The following is a 22,869-nucleotide window of genomic DNA, read 5'->3' on the forward strand; positions in this document are numbered from 1 at the left end:
CAAATGATCTGACTGTGGGGGGTAAAGCGCAGCGACCAGGAAGGGACTGGGAATTGGCATACGACTAACATTGGGATGGGAGAAAATCGGAGGAAAAATGGAGGGGGAAAAATACCAATACAAAGAAAAAAGGGGAAGGGGGGGGGGGAAAGTGAGGTAGCGGTTTTGCTGTTTGGTAGGACTATGGTTTGGTGAGGACGGTGATGACATGAATGATGGTTCTGGATGATGCCTGAATGTTTTCTCTTTTACAGAGAGTCAGGGAGTATCTGTTTGGCAGCTCGCTGGAGTCCAAACTGCAGGCGAAGCATGACTTGCTCAAAGTGGCTGTTGAAAAAGGTACCCAGAGACTTCTGCTTTTATCACATAACAATATATGTTGTTCTGTTGTTCCTTTTTCATTCAAAGCAAAGTGGATTAGGTTACCCTCATATTTCCCTTTCAAAGTAATTAAAGGGGCACTTCACCAAAAAACAATGCTGATTTATTTTGCACATAATCTCACACACATCCAAAACTTTCTGCACACATTCATTTAGTTTGACAGTTATTGAGAGTAAATGAGTTTGAATATGGCCACCATGATGTCATCAGGCACATTTAATCCCTGTGTTGTATTAATTACAGTTCAGTGAAATGATAAGGTAGCAGTCCCGATAAGGCAAATGACCATCTACATAATTTCAACAACCCAATGACATCACTGGTGGCCATATTCAGGCATGCGTTGCTCATGGGATGGGCTTGCACGCCATGCAACCAGTCTGTGAGCATGCGCACGCACATGCACGGATGTGCACACAGGAATGCGCTGCACTCGACTGATGCGCCAACTCGCTCGTATCGTTCTCGGATACATTCACACAACTTGTGAATGAAATGTGTTGCATTCCATTCGTAGAGGCAATTAGGCACTGTCTTTAGTCTGTGCTATGCGAGGGAACATTTATGCGCATGCGCGGGAGCAACCAGTCGTCCCATGAGCAACGCATGCCTGGCCATATTCAAACTCTTTACTCTCAATAAATGTCAAGGTCAACTTTATTTCTATAGCACATTTAAAATCAACCGAAATTGTACCAAAGTGCTTTACGATATAAAGACAGAAATACTAAAAGAAATGCAAAATACAGTATACACAAATCTACACTACAACTAAAACTACACTACATTAAAAACAATCATGACACGACCAGGGATGTGTGGCTTACCAAGCCTCAGAACGCCAATAAAAACAGGTGAGTCTTCAGCTGTGTTTTGAAACTCTCTAGGGTCTGGGCAGACCTAATTGGCAGTGGAAAAGCAAAAAGCTCTGTCGCCTTTTGTCTTTAGCCTAGACCTCGGGACATCTAAAAGTAACTCATTTGCTGACCTCAGTGCTCTAGCTGGGGTACAAAGATGGAGAAGTTCAGCTAGGTACTGAGGGACCAGACCATTTAAGGCCTTGAACACAAACATAGCTATTTTAAAATCAACCCTGAAACAGGGAAGCCAGTACTGGTCTGATGTGTTCATGCCTCTTTGTGCCAGTCAAGAGGCGTGCAGCAGCGTTCTGCACTAGCTGCAGGTGTTGCAGGGAGAGCTGGTCTAAACCCACATACAGGGCATTACAATAATCCAGCCTAGATGATATAAATGCATGCAGATGACCCTCTCCAGGTCATTGGGAGAGAGGTAGGGCTTTACCTTTGCCAAGAGCCTCAGCTGAAAAGGAGCCTTTTAATACAGACCCAATCTGTCTGTCAAATTTAAGATCACTATCAAAAGTGCCACCAAGGCTTTTGATAAAAAGAAATTTGGCATCGAGGGGCCCTAAAACACCAGCAGAGTTTCCCAAACGGTCCAGATGTCAGCAAGAGCGGCTAGCAGAGGTCCTTGCACTAATTTCAGAGGAAAAAACATTATGTTTACATAAAATAGAACCTAAGGGCAGCATATAATATAAAGAAAATAACAAGGGGGAGGCTGGGTGGCGCAGCGGACATTGCGCTCGTCACCAATGCAAGAGACACCGGGTTCGACTCCGGCTGTCTGCGTTGCCTCCGGCTTGGGCCAGCCGTCATACTAATTCAATTGGCAGAATTAGCGTGTGGAAGTCGATGGGTGGTAATCTGGACGTTGTGGACAGCGACTCCTACAGGTCGGTTGGGGACACCTGCACAGCAGAGACAGGAAATGGCGTTACACCTCGCCAATGAGAGTCCGCGCTGGCAGGTGAATGCAAGGCTTCTATCCTCCCTACAACCGGCCAGTGGGGAGCATATGCGAGCAACATTCAAGACAGGGGAGGGAAGAATTGGCACAATGGAATTGGGATGGGAGAAAAATAGAAAAAGAGGAGAAAAAGTGGATACAAACATTTTTATAAAAATAACAAGGGACCCAGGATGGAGCCTTGGGGAACACCACAGGTAAGAGGGGCCACATTTGAGGAGAATTAACCCAGATGAACAGAGAAACTCCTATCAGTCAGGTACGACTGAAGTAACATAAGTCAAACTAAATTAATGTGTGCGAAAAGGTTTAGAGTTTTTGTCTGTGAGATTATGCACAAAATAAATCTGCAATGTTTTTTGGTGAAGTGCCCCTTGTTCTAAAATGTTTTTCTTCCCATTTGTTTCCTCTTAGCTGAAGCAACAGACGGTCATCAACCCAGGTAGAGATGTCTTTATCATTATTGTGACCCATATAGAACCATTGGGTACACGGTCAAACTAAAAAACACAAGGAAAATGTAGTTATTTTCAACCTAGACTCTATTTTTGAAATGCTAAATACTAATACACATTGGCCGTATTAGAGGGTGGGAAACTGATGGGTGGGGATCGGGCGTTGTGGACAGCGACTCCCACAGGTCGGTTGGTGCGCCTGCGCAGTAGAATCAGGAAGTGTCGGGGGCAGCGTGAGCCTCCCACGCGTTACTCCTCGCCACTGAGAGATCGAGCTGCGCAGGTGAAAAGATGCGACTGCTGTTACCTCAAGTACCGGAGGGGACTTGTGCTATGTATGACTTAGTCCACATTGTGGGAGGCAAGAAACAGCGTTCGTGATAGGGGAGGGTTGAATTGGATGATACGAAATTGGGATGGGAGAAAATATAGAAAATGGGAGAAAAAGTGGATAAAAAAAAAATCTTGTGAACTGGACTACTATTGAGGGAGTTGTATACATACAATATATTTTCTGGTATCCCGTTCCCACTTTATCCAATCAGGAGAGAGAACTCCACATTGCAAAAATAAGGAATAAAAAATAGTTTTAAAGCAAATTTGTCCTTGAAACATTAGGTTATAACTATAACCAAGTTCTGTTAGTAATGGTGACGCTCGGCGTCACTCACGCACTGCACCTCGCTTGTGCACGCGCACTGAATAAAATTCCACAATGTACCTTTATCCCAATATTCGTCTGACCACACCCCTCATCAGCTTACCTTCATAAGCAGGTGTGTGGCCACTGGCCACCTACTCGCCTCCTTCCCAAGCTTTCACCACAAGGTGAGATCAAGGGCTGCAGCGGCGTTGGACGCCGAGCGTCACCATTACTAACAGAACTTGGTTATAGTTATAACCTAACGTTCTTTATCGTAACGGCTCTCGCTCGGCGTCACTCACGCACAAGGGAGGCCGAGCGAGAGCCATCGGCCGACAAATACACCCCGCTGAGGCCCCCCACAACCATCAGATCAGGGAGGACCGAGCCCCCCCGACCCCCCCTAATGGAGGGCACCCCCCCTATTGGGGGATCACGGGAGAGCGACGGACCCGACTGTGCGAAGAGGCACTCAAGCAACTCAACGCACAGGGTGAGCAGACCGTGGCCTGACCCCACGACTACCCACACGCACAACCCGCATGCCACCCGGGAACGAACGGAAGGAACGACCTCGTTACTGCCCCCAGAAATCACGGGGTCAATAGCAAACCCAACCCCGTGGCAAGGCCGTAGCAGCGGAGCGCGAAGGAAGACCCAGACCCACCAAAGGGACTGGACCCCCTGGAAATGGGGGCCCGGAGAAGTCCATGATGCCAGCATCAAGACCCCACCAGGTGGTCACCTAGTGACCCCGCCCCCCACATCGCCAGCGTATTCGGACAAAGGCCCCTCACAAGAGCGGGCCCTGTCCCCCCAATAGCACACCGCCTGGCACACTGACCCTGCAGGACAGGCAGCCAGCATGGCCGTAAGAACCAAAGGCTTACCACGGAAGCAGGCAGCGCACCGGGGAAAACCAGGCAACAGGCTGTAACCCGAGCCTGGAGTACTGCGGACGAGACAGGCGCCAGAGGGGTCAGCTGAAACAGCCGCCCCGGCGGAAGGGGCGTATGCTGGCGTTGTTGACCACCATGACAAAGCCTCCCTCAATGAGGCAGCGAAGGCTGACACGATTGGCAGACGTCATGAACGTGCAGGGGCACACTCAACCGGGCAACCCGGGAGTTGACACTGCACCAACACACCAGAGAACCAACCACCCAGACGTTACCCTATGCGGTGGTTGGTCCCATAACCCCTCAAGAAAAAACTCCAAAACGTACCTGCGGGCACTACCGCAGTACAAGTGTTTTAGTTTCCAACAGGGTTATCCCAGGCCTACGGGTCAACGAAACATTACTTCGGACCGGGCCCGGCGATACGGGGAGCACAGGGTCCCCCGAGGAGGTCAAAGACCACCCCAACAGGCCCCTCTTCGCCATGCGTAAGAGAAGAGCGAAAGGAATGGAGAACCAGCCCCAAGCACCCCGTACTTGGTATTCCCAGGAGGTCTCCCAACCAAGTACTAACCAAGACCAACCTGCGTAGCGGCCGAGATCTGACGAGATCGGGCGTGTACAGGTTGGCACGGCCGTAAGCCATTACGACAGTGCAGAGTACTATGTACCCACAAGGGTCTCCATAGCGCCTAACCCTGTGACACCCAGACCGACCTGGCATTTCTCCCCCTGGAAAAAAGCCCAAGTCCCTCAGGGTACCAGAACAGCAGATCTGCATCCCCGGCGGACAACGGGTTTAACTGATCCGGACCAGCGTGACCAGAACCAGTCCCGTGCCCTAACCATGCCGACATGCCAACTCCAGGAGAAGGGGCAGATATGCGTGTCGATCTTAAACATGAAAAGAAGGCGCCACCCAGACGTTCGGTGCGAACCGCGCCTGGTGGCCCACCCCCAGGGCGTGAGACCCTTCTACGTATGTTCAGATCCATTCCGTCATCATCCCCCGATATGAACGAGAATCCGTCGACAACCAACATAGGTCGTCGGAAGAGGAAAAACCCCTATCCCAGTTGCTTTATAAAAACGCTGTTTTAACCCCAAGCAACCAAGGCGCGCCAGTCAGTTGCTTGATGTTCAACAGAACACCCCGAGCTAGCACTATGTGTGCGTGGGGCATATCCACATCAATAACAGGCTATTTAGACCTTTCATTGAATCCCCAAAGCGCCCAGGGGAACGACAAGAGGGGTGCGATGCTTCCTAACCCCAACTCTTTTTAATAACAAAGAAAGAAGCATCAACAACATAAACCCAAGCTGCACAGCCGGGAGTAAAAACTGTTTACATTTTTACATCCAGTCACCCCTTACTTAGAGGGTTTAGACCGAAATTCCCCAGAAAGCCTTCCCACATGATTCGTAGTATGAAAAAGACATGTCAACTGTGAGTCACGTGACCAACTGACTCGAGTGTACACAAAAAATCGAGCGTAGCAGACCCGTAAGTCCTACGCTCTAACCAGACAATTTAACACCACAGACCTTACGTAAAGATCTAACTCACGGAAGCCGTCGTCATAGCAACGTATATGCTACGACGGGGGGAAACCCCGCACGCGACTCCTGTTTGTAATAGGAGCCGTGTCAGGACAACCCTTCCCCCCCCCCCCCCCCTCCCCCGCCAAGTCGTTGAACGGCTCGGCCCTGACTGGCCAACAGGAAATGAGAAAAAATCCCCTTGACCAATCAAGTGGGAAGGAGGGGTTTATTCGGCACCCCCTCACAAAAAAACCTTTTTCCCTACACACAATAACAACTGTAGCATTTTGAGACCTTTGGTAGAACGCTAATGTATAGCGTAAGCTAATACAATGCCCGCTACCCACAGACTGTGAACAGGATTTATAACAAAACCAAGTCGTGTGTGTGTGAATCCTACACCCGCTTTCTATGTTGTACATAGAAAAAACACTGACGGAGAGTATAACGGCTAGGCCGTGGAACTTGTGTATACGAGTATTACTGCAACTAACACAACAGTGTTGTGGATCAACATTACTTTGTGTGTAAGCAACAGATCATACAACCAGCTTCTACCTGCATGTGGAGCGTCAGGCTAAGATAGAACCTTTCTATCACTGAGTGTATGCTTGCAGACCTTGCTTAATCTCATAACACGAACGTGCCTCATCCCTCAATGTAACAATGCAGATTCACATTTCGCAACCTCATATGTATTGTTGAAGAAACAGTTTGTTTGGCCAAATAATATAGTCCCCCTTTAAGGGGACTTTTCATTTATTTAGGCACAAAATTATCATGAGGGCCGGGGAGGGTATAGAGGGGACCACAGGGGGAAAGTCACTCAGCGGTGTCTGCTGCCTCGAGCCGCTCGGGTTTTGCCACCCCGAGAAGCCCCGGAGGGACGTAGTTAATCGGCTGCTGGTCTCGTCGTTCCCTACCGTCTCCTCCGGTCGTGGATGGGCCGGCGGCAGCAGAACCACCGTCTCTCCTCCTGGCCTTCTTGGACGGGCCAGCAGTGGCGGCGGAGGCAGTGGTAGGCACGGCGGAGGGAGCTCGACATCGTGGAAGCCTTCTGACTCCACCGGCAAGGACGGGAGGCGGAAAATGGGGTTGGAGAATGGATCTCTCCTCTGCCATCTCTCTGCACGTTGAGGTCATCAGCTGCAGGGCCTTCCCGAATAGTCCATCGGAGAGGTTGGCCGTCAGAAGAGGGGCTCTCTTCTTCTCTGGCACTCGAGCCTGCTCCAGCCAAAGGTGGCGCTGGTTCAGGGTAGCCAGGGCGCGCACTTTCCCAGAGGCTATGGCCTGCACCTGAGTAAGATGCAGTACAGCTCCTGCCGCCTGGGTGATCTGATCGCGTTGCACCTCGGTCAGATCCGTGCCGCCCATCATTATCCCCGATACAAATCTAACCAGCTGCGCGATGTTAGAAGCAGCAGCCAGCGACTGTGTACCAGCGATAAATGACTGGTCACCCCAATATGCCAATCGCCTAGCCGATTTTCCTTGGAGAACCGGCTTGCATAACGGCTCCCACACCACATCCGGACAGAGGAGAGCGGCCATCGGCCTATCAAGCCGTGGCACGCCCTCTCTCATACCTTTGACCAACCCCGCCACCCGCGTAACTGGTACGTAGGCGGGGGTAAGACCCATGATGTGAGACACCACCTGGCCCCGACGAACATAGGCCCCCATCGAGGGGAAAAATGGGTAGACAACGTCCACCCCTCTCACCGGGCGACGCTGCCAGAGATGACCTATGAGATCATTGGGAGCAGGCAATGGCTGCGGCAGCGGCACGCCGTTTGCAGCGGCAGCTACCGCCATGAGCTCGGGGAACAAAGCCTGCAGTTCCCCCTGCTGACCTTCCTCCACCGAACCCGCATCCCTCACATGCAGCAGGCTTCGACCGGTTGAGGAGCCACAGTCTGATGTGGCTGATAGCAGGGCATCCTGCCGATGATGCCGAGGTAGTTCCCCGACATCCTCGAACAAGGCGCCCCAAGGAGACATTTCTCCCCCCTCCAGTGTTACCTGGACAGGAGGGATACTCTCCTCCACAGGGCCTTCAAACAAGAATCCGTCCGACTCTTCCATGTAATCCTCAGTTTCCATCGGGCATGCAGAGACCGACGCATCCTCGCTGGTCTCCAGCAATTCCCCAAACCCAGGCCGTTCGCACCTGCAGGACACCATCTTGCGACGTGAACGGGCAGACGCGAAAGGTTTGCGTCGCAAATCCTCCGGAACCAAAGGAACCGGCCGCTCACGAACGGACGATTCCCCGGAAACCAGAGTCGGGATCAGGCCACCGCCGGGGCGGCGGCACCGATGCACCGGCTCCTCGGAGAGGCAAACTACCCATCGGCTGTCTCCTGGGCTGGGCTGGTAACCATGAAAGTGGCAGCAGCCCCGCACCAGCGCGCACGACAGAGGCGGGAATGGAGAACCCCTGGTGAAGAGTGGGTCTACTCTCCGAGGTAGACATTATGACTTAGATTTTCCTTTTTGAATAGTTATGAGAGAAGAAAAAAATAAGCACAATGTAAACACGTCTCAACTTTCTTCAACTAGCAACACGTCAAGTGGGGATCTCTCCGAAGGCACTTCCTTGTGGTGAAAGCGAAGAAGGAGGCGAGTAGGTGGCCACACACCTGCTTATGAAGGTAAGCTGATGAGGGGTGTGGTCAGACGAATATTGGGATAAAGGTACATTGTGGAATTTTATTCAGTGCGCGTGCACAAGCGAGGTGCAGTGCGTGAGTGACGCCGAGCGAGAGCCGTTACGATACAGAACAAGTAAAATAAGCTGCCAGTGCAGTAAGAAAATTTGGCTTGGCAAGATATCTTGAAATAATAACATTTTCTAGGGTTCTCATCCTTATTGGATGAAGTGGGAAGGGATACCAGAAAATTGATTTAGTGTTTACTGCACCAAACACACTATCAGTGATGGCTGTCAGAATGTAGGGCTATTTAACACTTATTTTAACAAAATAAATACCACTTACAGCACCTTTTTAAAGTGATAACCCCTAGAAGTCCTGTATCATTAAACCAACATAATACGTTGGACATTGGATTTTTACCGAATGGTTTCTCCACAGACCCAACACAAAGTCGAAGCATATGAGGAAGAATAAATCCAATCCCAACTTGATTCACAATCAGAAACTCTTCACGGGAGACATGTTGGACTTCTTAAAGGTAGCTATCAACATCATCATAACATCTCTTTCTCTGTTTGTCTACCTTTTGATTAATTTATTACATTTATCTTTCCAAGTAAAATCATATACACTAAACCCAAGCCTTCCTTTCCTTTCCTTTCCTTTCCTTTCCTTTCCCTTTTTTTTTTTTTTTTTTTAATGTTGAATGAATCTATTAATTGTTCCTATGAATGTTGTGTTCCAGGCATCGGGACAAGAGATCCCGCTTGTTGTGGAGAGCTGCATCTGCTACATCAACCTTAACGGTGAGATGAATGCTCTATGCTGGTTTTACTTTACCAGCAGACATTGAACATTCACTGTGCATATACAGTAATAGCATAGATGCACACATATAATACTTGTGTGGCCTTGTTTTTCTTATCGCATTATTTATGCATAATGGGAATTGATTTTGAAATTATTCATGATTTTGAATCTATTTTAATTATTTACATATTGTATAATATAATTGTATACTTTTTAGTTCCTACCTGGAAGAGAGATATTTTCTTTTTCAATTACTCTTTATTTATAGCCAGAAAGGTCCCATTGAGATACAAGATCTCTTCTTCCAGGGATTCCTGGACTAGTGGGACATATTTTGGGGGTGAACCTCCTCTTTGAGGAAAAACACTTGTTGTGGGTACAAGGTTGATGGTTGGCTAATGAAGATATACTGTAAGAGAGGCCACTGTAGCTCGGCTGTATGCACAGCGCAGACGGTAGTAGAGATAAATCTGTCTGTCTGTCTGTCCACATTCTATCAGGTCTCCACCACGAGGGGATCTTCCGGGTGCCGGGGTCCCAGGGGGAGGTCAACAATTTGAGGGATGCCTTTGAGAAAGGTAGGTGTGTGTTCTTGTACGCTCGTGCATGCATGTACACGCGTGTCTTCTGGCTCCGTCTGAGTGCAGCTCGAGCCGCAGGTGCCGTGACACATTAATGATGGGACAGTGTGCTGTTGGTTCTCCTGCCGTGACACATTAATGATGGGGGACAGTATGCTGTTGGCTGCCCTGTAGGAGACGAGCCTCTGGCTGAGCAGAGCTGTGACCTGGACTCTGTGGCTGGAGTGCTGAAGCTTTACTTCCGAGGTCTGGAGAAGCCCCTGTTTCCTTTTGAGAGCACCAGCCAGCTCCTGGAGTGCACCCGTAAGTCGAATCTTTGGCATGTAATACATTAATTTAATTGATGGATGCAAATAAATAAATAAATCAAATGAAATAAAAGATACAAAAAACGTTTGAAATGTTGTGTGTGCATGGGTGCGCATGCACACACAAGAGAACTAGAGACTCGCATCACCGTACTATCTTGCATTTTGCACTAGAGACTAATATCACTGCACTCTCATTGCTGGACTATCTTGTGTTTGTACTTTTTATATTATATTTGTATCTATCTATACTTAATTGTATCTATAGTGTGTACCGTATATAGGACTGTGAAGCTATTCATCCCCCACCCTGTACCCCCCCCCCCCCCCCCCCCCCCCCCCCATGCTGCTTTGACACCCGAATTTCCCAAGGGGATCAATAAAGGATCATCTTATCATCATCTCATCTCTTGCATACTATGTTCCATATTATGGAACTAAATAAGGTCCTTGAATATCTGACTGGATGCACAATGTATGTGTCCCTTGCAGGTTTCTGTCATTCAAGTGTGTGTGTGTGTGTGTGTGTGTGTGTGTGTGTCTGAGGGAAATGGAGGATTTGATATCACTTCCATTTTTTCTTCCATGTTTCTTTTATAAACACTCTACTGTGAAGCCAAGCATGTTTAATCTGTGTAGTGATCATTCAGAATCAGAAGTGTTCTCAAACATCACGGCGGCTAACACCCCGGACGTGGTTAGTAGAGGTTGGTTGTACTTTTCACCACAGCCTAGAGAAAGCCTTTCTAACCAAGTTGATGAGTGGGATTACAAGTGTAAACGTTTAGTTTTATATTTGGTAGCCTAGGACCCTAGGTCATGTACACAAGCTGGTAGTGAGGAGCCTCCAGATGACTGGTCTCTAAGAGAAGGGCCAAGCGGTTAGCAAGGTATTGTTCAGTAACTGCTGTATTTAGTAGCCGCTCAATATGGAGGAGACGCTGCTTTTTATATCCATTTTTGTCCGTTACCTTTTCACCTGCTACTGTTATTTTCATCATGCATGCTATTATCCTGCTTGTGTGCAACAATGTGATGCCAGTCAGGCACTTTTGTAACTAACTGTCTCTCAATATCTGATTATTAGTGTTTATGTATGTCCTTGACATACTTGTATTCATGTGGACATAAATAAATCGTCAATGTGTGTGTGATGGGATGTATGGTTCTGGGTGGCGGCCAGGTACTCATCTTTCTTTTCATCCATGTTTTCTCACCTCTAACAGAAGTGGATAATGAGGCTGAGAGAGCGGCTCAACTCAAAGCCGTCGTGTCGTCCTTCCCCACGCCCACCGTCGTCGTCATGAGATACCTCTTCTCGTTTCTTCACCAGTAAGTATTATAAAATTCAGCACACAAATTATTACACATTGTATTTACAATTTTTTTTCCAGCGTTGCCAGTCTTACGAGATTGGAAGAAGGCTGCTGTTGAGGGGAACTTTAAAGTTTACTTTTTAAGAGGAAAGGGGAAGGAGCTGAAAGGAGAGCAGACTTGAGACTTATTTTTTTTTATTAGATGGCTATTTTATCACACATACGCACACAGCATGATCGATGCAACAAAGACCGGCGTTAGTCTTTCGGTTTCTGTTCCATCTTGTTCCGTCTTTCTCGATTTCGCCGTCTTTTGTTGTGTACTTCTCTCTCTTTCAATCTTGGATTATCTGATCACATCAGTCACTCTCTCTCTCTCTCTCTCTCTCTTCCTCCCGTACAACAGCGTATCCCAGTACAGTGATGAGAACATGATGCAGCCATATAACCTGGCCGTGTGCTTCGGCCCCAGCCTGGTGAGGTGTCCGCAGGACGATGCAGTCACCCTGCTGCCTCAGATCAATTCCCTGGTGAAGAACCTCATTGTGCAGCATGAGACCGTGTTCCCCAGCGAGGCCGAGCTCCCGGGACCCGTATATGAGAAGTGCATGACACTGGAAGAGGATGACTGGTGAGAGAGAGGGGGGCGGGGGGGGTGCAGTGGTGGCCTAAAGGTTAGAGAAGCGGGTTTGTGACCGGAAGGTCGCCAGACTGGCTGCAAAAATCCAGGTGGAAGTGAAGTAAATTAATAACTATCTCCCATCCCTCAATACCAACTGCTCAAGTGCCCATGAGCAAGGCACTTAACCCCTAACTGCTCCAGTGGAGCTGCTCAATGGCCAACAGTATGGGACTGTGGTTGTACTATAGGCAGGCAAACACTGTGTGAATGTGTGAGTGTGAAGCAGGGTGTTGATGAAAAAGCGTATTCATGCTCGGTCAACCTACCCTGTTTAAAGAAAGAACCATTTGACTCTCTAAAGTTTAAACTACAGTAGCTTGTGGTTTCAAAATGTTTTTTCACATCCACTGACGCACAAGGTGTTCCCCAAGGTTCCATACTCGGCCCACTCCTTTTCATGAATGAAAACTTTATTTAACAGATTGCAGAATGGGTACAATACAGTACGGCTCAATACACACAATTGTTAAGGGGATGCAGACCAGAGAAAGACGTTCGTCTTGTTTACATCAGGGTCCCCCATTTTCAATTCATATTGACATTTATGACATACTCAACATGCATGACATTTATGGCATAGGGACATACAGGTATTTAGTACTGATACATTTGTGACATATACGGTATTCAAATATACAGTACTGTTACCCATAGATCCTGACAGAGTATGTACATATGATGGGGAGGGGGCTGTACATTAGGAGGGGGTGGGTGGGTGGGAGAGAAATATACATACAGTACGGTGGTGAGGAGACTGTACATTTGGAGGGGGTGGGTGGGTGGAATAGAAATATACATACGGCGGGGAGAGAATATATACATGCGGTGGGGAGGAGACTGTCTATTAAGAGGGGGTGGGGGGTTTGGACATTTACGGTGGCCAGTTTTGAATTGCAGCCTCCCGTAGGTGCTCTTTAAGAGCGGTTTTGAATGTGGGTAGGGATTCACATTCCTTTACAGCTTTGGGTAGGGCGTTCCACATTGATGTGGCATAATTGCGAAACGTGTTTAGTCCCTTGTTTGAGCCGAATCTGTGTTTAACATGATTTGTTGAGCTTCCTCTGGTGTCGTGGTATTCACTGACCTTTGGGAAGTATTTTGACATGTACATGGGTACCTTAGTCGTATAGTGTATCTTGTAGACCAGGCCCATTGCAAGTTGCTGTACTCTGTCGTCTACTCTAAGCCATCCTAGGTTGTCAAAGTGGGCAGGGGTGAGGTGGGTTCTAGGGGTAAGGTCAAGTAGTAGTCTGACCAGTTTGTTTTGTGATGTTTGTAATCTTGTTTTTAGCGCCTTTGAGGTGCTTTGGTACCATGAGGTGCAAGCATAGTCGTAGTACCCTTGAATGAGTGCTCCTGCCAGAGTCTTCAGGGTATTCTTGTTTACCAGAGAGGAGATCCGGTACAAGAATCGAGTTCGTTGGTTGACTTTTTTTTATTACATTGGATGCCATTTTGTCACATGAAAGATTTGTCTCTAGGATGGAACCCAGGTAGGTACTTTCATCTTTCCTTGTGACAATATTGTCACCCACTGTAACTGAGAAGCCGTCGGTCTAGCTGAGTTTGTTATTTGAACCGAAGAGAATGGACTCTGTTTTGCCCATGTGTAATGATAGTTTATCAGCGAGCCATATGCAGATTTTGCCTAGTTCCGAGCTGAGGGTTTTTTCAACTTGCAACTTGTTCTTGTCAGACCAGCAGGGCTGAGTCGTCCGCAAACAGGAACAAGTTGCAGTCACAAGCTGACGACATGTCATTTGCATAAATTAGGAACAGTAGCGGTCCTAGTATGCTTCCTTGTGGAACACCACAGCTCACTGTGAGGGGGGGGGGGGGGGGGGGTAGAGTACCGTTTACCTCCACCATTTGTTCTCTCCCCTCCAGGTAGGATTGCATCCAGCTCACTGATAAACTATCAAAACCAATTGCTTTTAGCTTGTCAATCAGAATGGAGTGATTGACAGTGTCGAAGGCCTTTTGTAGGTCCAGCATGACCATGCCGCAGTGTTTTTCCGCGTCCACCTCTTGTTTGATGTGGTCGTTCAAATAGAGAAGGCATGTGTCAGTGGAGTGGGATGTTCTGAAGCCAGATTGGAATTCGTAGATTAGATTTTTTTCTGCCAGGTTTCAAGTTTCAAGTTTCTTTATTAGTTGTCATGCAGAAGTACAGAATACTTTTATACAAAATGCTTCTTTCTGTTACGCTCCAGAGACTGTGCTAGACAAAAATAGATAAGTATAAAATAAAATAAGTATAGCAAGTAAAAAATACGTACGTAGACACAAGTGTTCAGTATGTACACTGTTCAATGCAGAGTAGAAGTAACTGAGTTACCATACAATATACTATACAATATACTATATAGTGCAAGGCAGAAATGGGATGAGGTACAATTTAGGTACAATTTACAGTAAGGTGTAATGAGGTATGGATTGTAGTGCAAATTCTTTACCAATAAATATAAAGTGTGTTTAGGTGTTCTAAAGTGTGTAAAGTGGGTGCTGCAGTGAGTCGTTTGTTTAAAGTGAGTGTGCGTGTGGATGTGTGTGCTGTGAGTGCATTTGATGGTTGTTACATGTGTTATTGTTCGTTGAGCATCCTGATGGCCTGGGGATAGAAGCTTCTTCTGAGTCTTTCTGTGCTTGCCATGAGACTCCAGTATCGCTTGCCTGACCGCAGCAGTTCAAAGAGGCAGTTGTTTGGGTGGCTGGAGTCTTTGATAATTCTCTTAGCCTTACCCATGCACCGCTTGTTGTAAATGTTCTGGAGAGTGGGAAGCCCCCCTCCAATTGTGCGTTCGGCTGAACGGGCCACTCTCTGTGGTCTGCTATGGTCTTGTGCGGCGCTATTCCCAAACCAGGAGGTGATATTGCCAGTCAGGATGCTCTCTATTGTGCATGAGTAGAAGTTCTTAAGGATCTCTGACTGACTTGGAACTTCCTTAGGCGCCTGAGGAAGTAGAGGCGTTGCCGTGCCTTCTTCACAACACTGTCAATGTGTGTGGTCCATGTCAAGTCCTCGGCTATGTGGACTCCGAGGTACTTGAAACTGTTCACTCTCTCAACCGGTGCCCCGTCGATGCTGAGGGGGCTGTAGTGCCTGACGCCCGACCTCCTGAAGTCCACAATCATCTCTTTTGTTTTGCTGACGTTCAGGGAGAGGCAGTTCTCCTGACACCACTGCGACAGATTCTCTACCTCTTCCAGGTAGGTCCTCTCGTCGTTGGCAGAGATCAGGCCCACCACTACTGTGTCATCAGCAAATTTGATGATTGTGTTGTTGTTCCGCTGTGCCACACAGTCATGTGTGTACAGGGAGTAGAGGAGGGGACTCGGAACACAGCCCTGGGGGGCCCCTATGTTGAGCGTGATGGATGAGGAGGTGCAGTTGCCTACTCCTACCACCTGGGGTCTACCCGTCAGGAAGTCCAAGACCCACTGGCAGAGGTCATAGTTCAAGCCCAGGTCCCTGAGCTTGGCTATGAGTTTGGAGGGGACTATGGTATTGAATGCTGAGCTGTAGTCGACGAACAGCATTCTCACATAGTTCCCCTGCCTCTTGTCCAGGTGTTATGTTGCTGTGTGCAGCACATGGGCTATGGCGTCCTCCGTGGACCTGTTGGGGCGATATGGAAATTGCAGGGGGTCCAGGTTGATGGGGAGGGAGGAACAGATGTAGCCCTTCACTAGCTTCTCAAAGCACTTCATGGCTATGGAGGTGAGAGCTACAGGGCGGTAGTCGTTGATGCAAGCGGGCATAGATTTTTTGGGTACAGGGATAATGGTGGACTTCTTCAGACAGATGGGGATGACAGCCTGTTCTAAGGACAGGTTAAATATGTCAGTGAATACCGGGGCCAGTTGGTCGGCACAGACTTTTAGGACGCGGCCGGGGATGCCGTCCGGTCCTGCTGCCTTCCTGATATTCACTTTCTTAAAGGTCCTCCTCACCTCATGTTCTGTTATCCTGAACACTGAATCTCCATCAGCAGCGACTTTTCGACCTGTTCGTAGACTATTTTCTCCATGACTTTTGAGATGGAGGTAAGAATAGAAACAGGGCGGTAGTTGCCTGGGTCTAATTTGCTGCCCTTTTTGTGCAGAGGGGTCACTCTCGCAATGTTTAAGTCCTTGGGGACGTGTCCCTGTTTTATGGAGAGGTTTATTATGTGTGTGATGACTGGGGTGATGGCGGCTGCTGCGTCTCTGAGGAATTTGGAGGGGATCATGTTGTCATGGCCAGTGGCCTTGTTAGGTTGGAGGGCGCTTTTGAGTACGTCCTCCATCGGTTGTTACCATTACTAGTTTGAAGTCGTCTTTGCGGACCCCTAGGCTTTTGTAGTATTCTACTACAGTATGTGTTCTACCCCATAATGCCCTGAGTGGGAGGGTAGTTTGTTTACCAGTGTTGTGGCTATGTTTGTGAAGAAGATGTTTAAGTAATTGGCTACATCCAGCTTGTCTGTGATGAGCGTGTTGTCCGTCTTTATGTTTGTTTGAGAATCTGGTTTTAAGTTTGTTACTGCAGCCTAGTTGATTATTGAGTAATTTCCAAAGTTCACATGGTTTGTTTTTGTTTTCCTCAGTTTTGTCATTGATTACTTTTTTTTTGTGGTTTTGATCATGGTGTTTACGTCATTTCTTAGACTGTTTCTTTGAATTTTTAGTTCAACCACGTGGGCTTGAAGTTCACTGTTTGAGCTTTTGGAAAGCTTTGTCTGACTTTTATGAAGTTCCGAGCATTCATCATCTACATCCTCTATCTCTGTCAAATTCTCCACCATTTCAACCTGGACTTTCACTGCTATGCTGATGACACTCAGCATAGATATACTTCAGCACCAAATCCCCCCACACATCCAGTTCCAAAATAGCAAAGTTTAGATGAGTTCCACCAGCCAATGTGGCTGAACACAAGCATGCAGACAAACTATATAGATGCATGTAGACAATAAATATATATACTGGCAGTTGGTGTTAATTTGCAACCAGGATTGATTTTAATATGTACACGTGTGTGCACACACACGCACGTATGAAAATACACACACACATGCAGTAGCATACACATACATACACACACATATATATATACACGCACGCACACATTTCTATTGTATTATAACGTTCATACTTGATCATTTTCCCCCTTTTCTTTTTAACAGTGAACCGATGATGGAAGAGGGAGATGGAGATGGTAAGATCGATCATGTGTTCATCTTATTGGAGACCTTTGGTGCTGCATCAGTTAGTCTATTTGTCTTTACAGATCAGATCAAATGTGCTTTAAGGAAATGTATTTCTCAACGTGACCATGTACTACAGAGTTGGAGACGGGGACCACGGGCGACCGCAGCACCAGTCCGTCTCCAGCGCAGACGCAGAAGAAGGGAGAGCGTCTGCGAGCCAACAGCAACCATAACCCCAGCGTCTCCAGAGGAGGCCCAACAGGGGGCAGCGTTGCTCCCGGTGTCAAGTTTGCGCTGCAGATTCCCATAGGGCCACAGGGCAGGCCACAGGGCCGCACCCACTCCCCTGGGTTCCTACGCAGAGAGTAGGTGTCAATCAGACCCTGGTTGGACAGTTAGTGACTTGATGTTAGAATCTGTAAGGCCTTCAAACTGCGACCTCTAGGCAAAAGAGCCCTACATGGTATTGCACTTTGTTTACATTATTGGCGGGGTCTGATGTGTGGGTTGGAGTTGAGTGGGGATGGGTTGCTATTGCTGGTCACACATCAGGCTCTGTCAAGAGAGGTCTGGATAATTTCACACTATAATAAGTTACTATATAGCTAAAAATATATACCGGTATATTTATAATATACACTGCTACAGTATTTAGTAACTTATTGCTGTACATTTATCTGGAACTCTGCCAGCATTAGCAATCCATCCCCTATCCCCACTCAACTCAAGCCCACACATCAGACCAAAACAAAAAATTTAAACAAACTGTAGTACCAAGTGGGGTTCTTTTGCTTAATAATAATAAATGTGATTTATATAGCGCTTTTCCAGAACTCAGTCTCTTTACACTAAGGAGCAATGGTAGTAAGACAAACAACAGACAAACTCAACACAAATGGACACACGGAGGGATTGGGAAGGCAATGGAGAACAGATGGGTCTTGAGGCGGGATTGGAAAAACTGCAAGGGACTCTTATGCCCCTTTTCCACTGCATGGTACCTACTCGACTCTACCCTACTCTACTCTACTCGCTTTAGGTACCAGGTACTTTGGTAATGGAAAACCGAAAATGTAGAGTAGAGTCGAGTAGGTACCATGCAGTGGAAAAGGGGCATTAATGTCTTGGGGTAGAGAGTTCCAGAGCCTGGGAGCTGCCCTGGAGAAGGCTCTATCCCCAAAACTGCAAAGGACTTGAGAAGGTGGAGATAAAGCAGGCTGAGGTGGATCTGAGGGACACAAAGGGTTGGTAGGGGGAGAGGAGGTTAGTGAGATATGGAGGGGTGTGGAGGATATACAGAGCTCACCCCCCCCCCCCATTTGTCCCCTATCCTGTGCCCCCCCCCCCCCCCCCCCCATTTGACCCATCTTATGGGACTCTCCCTTTTAGTTATTCCTATTAATAATATCCAGGGGCCAGTCGGTGAAGTGTTTTGTAAGTGAAGACCAGGATATTGTATTGATCTGGTGGGAGACAGGAGACCAATTGGTGTCTTTTAAGACTGGGGCGATGTGGTGCCACGATTTGGTGTGAGTTTGAAGTTTGGCAGATGCATTCTGGACCAGTTGGAGTCTATTGAACGAGCAGCACCAATGCCGTAGAGGAGTGAGTTGCAGTAGTCAAGACAGGAGGAGATGAAGGCGTGGATCAGTGTTTCAACAGCAGGGCGTGCGAGAGGGAGCCTGATCTTTGCAATATTGAGAAGGTGGTGGAAAGAGGGCTTGACAATTTGGCAAATATGGGGCTCAAGGGAGAGGGTGCGATCAAGGATCACGCCAAGGTTGCATACCTGGGAGGAAAGGGAGACAGTGGTGTCATCAATGGTGAGTGTGGGGTTGTTGATTCTGCTGAAAGTGGACTTCACTTTTGTCACTGTTTAGTTTGAGGAGATTTCATTGCAGACGGGCAGGAGTCGATGTGAGCGAGTGTCTTCAGCATAGCAGTGGAAGTCCAGGTTGAAATGGTGGAGAATTTGACCAAGAGAGGATGTAGATGATGAAAAGGAGTGGGCCGAGTATGGAACCTTGGGGAACACCTTGTGTGACTGTGGATGTGACGGAGGAGTGGTTGTTAAGTGAAATGAAGTATGGTCTGTTGGGAGAGCTAGGAGTGGAGCCAGCTGAGGGCGGTGACCTATTTAAAGAGGTCTTCAAGTCCAGTGATCAGGACGTTGTGGCTTGCGGTATCAAGGCGGCACTCTGGTAGTGAAAGGGTTAACATCCTTATCATCCTCCTTGACCACACTACAGACGGTGTAGTGTGGTAATGAAAGCATTAACCATTTGTGGTGTGGTAGTGAAAGGGTTAACATTCCGTAGGGTGGTAGTGAAAGGGTTAACCATTTGTGGTGTGGTAGTGAAAGGGTTAACCGTCTGTAGTGTGGTAGTGAAAGCGTTAACTTTTTTTTATCTACTTTTTCTCCCCCTTTTTTCTGTGATTTTTCTCTCATCCCAATTTCCTCTCGTGCCAATTCTCCCTCCCCTGTCCTGATCGTTGCTCGCATGTGCCCCCCACTGGCCGGTCGTAGGGAGGATAGAAGCCCATCACATGTCCCCTCTGATACATGTGGAGGCAGCCAGTCACATCTTTTCACCTGCCAGCGCGGACTCTCATTGGCGAGGAGTAACGTGTAGGAGGCTCACACTGCCCCCGCCATTTTCCTGTCTTTGCTGTGCAGGCGCCCTGACCGACCTGTAGGAGTCGCTATTTACAACGACCAGACTACCACCCTTCGACTCCCCTCCCGCTAACTCTGCCAATTGAGTTAGTATGACGACCGGCCCAAGCCGGAGGCAACGCTGACAGCCGGATTCGAGACCAGTGTCTCTTGCGTTGGTTACGAGCGCAATGTCCGCTGCGCCACCCAGCCGCCCAAGCGTTAACCTTTTGTAGTGTGGTAGTGAAAGGGTTAACCTTCTGTATTGAAAGGGTTAAGGGCTCCGGTATCAGCAGAGGTGAGGAGGTCATTGAGTAGTGAGTACTCAGAGGAGTGCAGTTTCTGTGTTGTGAAAACGGGACTGGGGGGTTTCAAATGGGTTACTGGAGTGCAGGTGAATTTGGAGTTGGAGTCCAGAGTTTGAGAGGAAGGGGAGATTGGAGATGGACCGGTAGTGGTTAAGGCAGCATGGATCAAGACCAGGTTCTTCACAGATTGGGTTGAGTTTTGAAGGTGGAGGAGGGGGCAATTCCCTGGGACAGTGAGGAATTAAAAAGGTTGGTGAGGTAGGGGCATAGTACATACCTTGTATTGTATAGTTTGTATAGATTTAATTTATAGTTTCAGTTTGTAGTTATAGTTTGTTTATACAATTAGGATAGTATTGTTTGTATGGATAAAATATGTGTATTATGTTTAGCTTATTCAGTTTATAGTTTGTATAGATATAATATATGTTGTGTACTATGTTTACAAAACTATGAGGAGCTGGGAAAAACGAGCATCTCGTGTTTAAAAAAGCTGACAATAAAATAATCTGAATCTGATGGGACAGGGAGGTATTATGTTAAACAGCGGGGTGGGGAGGGGGTCTAGGGAGCAAGTTGTGGGTTTTGATGAGATGATGGAGGGGGAAACTGGAGCAAACCGAGAAAAGTGGTGATGGGGGGGAAGGGGTAGGGAGGTCAAGAGAGACTGAGAGGAGAGGGGCCAGAATAGAGGCTGCTGAGTCAGACACTGTGCACAGTGATTTAGTATAATAGTGTTGTAAAATAGTATAATGGTGGTAATTCTCTAGTGCCTGGAGGTCACCGTTTGACAGCATTACAGATTCTACCTTTTAATCTGGTCAGTTTCAGAATTTTAATGAGACAACAAAGTCGACATTAAAATGCAGCGTTTCTAATCTCCTCTGCTGTTCTTCACAGGGGCCATGACCACTCGTCCTCTGAAGACATCACCGTTCACGTCAACAAGGTCTGGCTTGGGTTCTCATTCAGCTCTAAATTTTTTTCTTGTTCTGTATGGCAGGAAGGGTACAACTGTTTTCAGCTGAGTAACAATGTTCATGAAACGGTGCGGAAACTTGGGTGCTGCAGTGTTGAGTGCATAGTAGTAAAAACATATTAGTATAGTAGAAAGAGTGCATTATAGTATAAGACTGCAAGAAGGTTAGTGTTTTATTTATTTATTTTACTAATGACTAGCAACAGTGCATTGTTACTATGATCAAACCCAGCAAGTGAAGGAGAAGAAAAACAGCCTTGTCTTGTTCCTCCCTTCATTTAAAAAAAAATGTTTACAGGAGGTCTGTCGCCAGATGGACTCAGTCTTCAAGGAGCTCCTCATTCGACAAACACACCAGGATCCCACCTCCACCTCCACTGTTGTCCCCCCCTCTTCTGTCCAGCCTCCCCAGAAGAAAGGAGGGCGTGAGGGGCGAAGGGGGAGAGCGTCGGGGCTGTTCAAATCAGCTGATCAACTGGACTGAGAGAGGACTGGGGGGGGGGGATGATATGAAAGGAAAAAGAGGGGGAGAGAGAGAGACAACCTGCGGGAGGGATCGTAATTATAGGACAGAGCTGTGGGGTTATCCATTCTGACAGCAGCCATTGACGGGATGGTTTTTCTAGAAGGTTGAGAGCGCTGACCCACACTCTCCCCACTGGACTCGTCTGCAACAGTCTCTGGCACTGTGACCCCACTGAATGGAGGGGGGCTCTTTGTTAGTGTGTTGTACAGCACACCCCTGTGGTGACGGCACCGATGTACCTTGTACACTGAACAGTGACGACGGGCTGTGGATGAATTATGTATTTTTATATTTAATCATATTGGGGGGGAAAGATTACTTGACACGTGCACTGATATATTGTAGGAATGTTGCAGCTTGATGCTGTGTGTGTACTTATGTTTATACGAATGACTCATTGTTATAGACTGTCCAATCCTAATTGAATCGGCGCTGTTTATCAAATTAATTTGGTAATTGCTCACTGGACCTTGAAATGCCCTTATTATGTACACTCTATCCACCATCACGCCAGACACGCACACACACTCCCAGACACACACATGCATGCACACACACACGCTCAGACAAACATGTACACACAAACTAGTGCATAATTAAGTCTGAGATGGAGTCAGAATTATGAAAAAGAAGAAACTGTGAATGGTCTGGTTGGTGTTTAGTTTGCATCGCTGTCTCAGACATACTTATTTTTATCTTGTCTCACACTTTTGGTAATTTTCTGTATATCTACGGTAAATAAACTACTTTGATTGTTCTGACTGCATCCGTGTCGAGTTACAACTAAGCCGAATTGTAATTGCTTCAGGGATGAGTTTCTTATAAGATGAAATTACATACCTGGGTTCCATCCTAGAGGCAAATCTTTCCTGTGACAAAAGGGCAACCAATGTAATCAAAAAAGTAAACCAACAAACAAGATTCTTGTACCGGATCTCCTCTCTGGTACAAGAATACCCTGAAGACTAACAGGAGCACTCATTCAAGGATACTACGACTGCTTGCACTTCATGGTACCAAAGCACCTCAAAGGCACTAAAAACAAGATTACAAACATCACAAAACAAACTGGTCAGACTACTGCTTGACCTTACTCCTA

General features: G+C 47.4%; 1 protein-coding gene across 1 annotated transcript in view; it reads left to right on the plus strand.

Moving 5' to 3' along the window:
* LOC311244074 (SLIT-ROBO Rho GTPase-activating protein 3-like) overlaps nt 1–21,728 on the plus strand; it is a gene marked incomplete at its 3' end in the record, with an annotated part of 38,137 nt that extends 16,409 nt beyond the window's left edge. The window contains exons 11-22 of the mRNA XM_084333485.1: nt 255–339; nt 2,629–2,656; nt 8,851–8,950; nt 9,158–9,218; nt 9,723–9,800; nt 9,978–10,106; nt 11,338–11,443; nt 11,834–12,058; nt 17,278–17,309; nt 17,438–17,666; nt 21,166–21,214; nt 21,543–21,728. Of these exons, the coding sequence (XP_084189611.1) occupies nt 255–339; nt 2,629–2,656; nt 8,851–8,950; nt 9,158–9,218; nt 9,723–9,800; nt 9,978–10,106; nt 11,338–11,443; nt 11,834–12,058; nt 17,278–17,309; nt 17,438–17,666; nt 21,166–21,214; nt 21,543–21,728 (1,308 nt within the window). The remainder of the gene's footprint in view (nt 1–254; nt 340–2,628; nt 2,657–8,850; nt 8,951–9,157; nt 9,219–9,722; nt 9,801–9,977; nt 10,107–11,337; nt 11,444–11,833; nt 12,059–17,277; nt 17,310–17,437; nt 17,667–21,165; nt 21,215–21,542) is intronic.
* Between the last annotated feature and the right edge of the window lie 1,141 nt (nt 21,729–22,869).

Source organism: Notolepis coatsorum (genome assembly GCF_963971535.1).
Source record: "Notolepis coatsorum genome assembly, chromosome: 17".
Classification (NCBI taxonomy): domain Eukaryota; kingdom Metazoa; phylum Chordata; class Actinopteri; order Aulopiformes; family Paralepididae; genus Notolepis; species Notolepis coatsorum.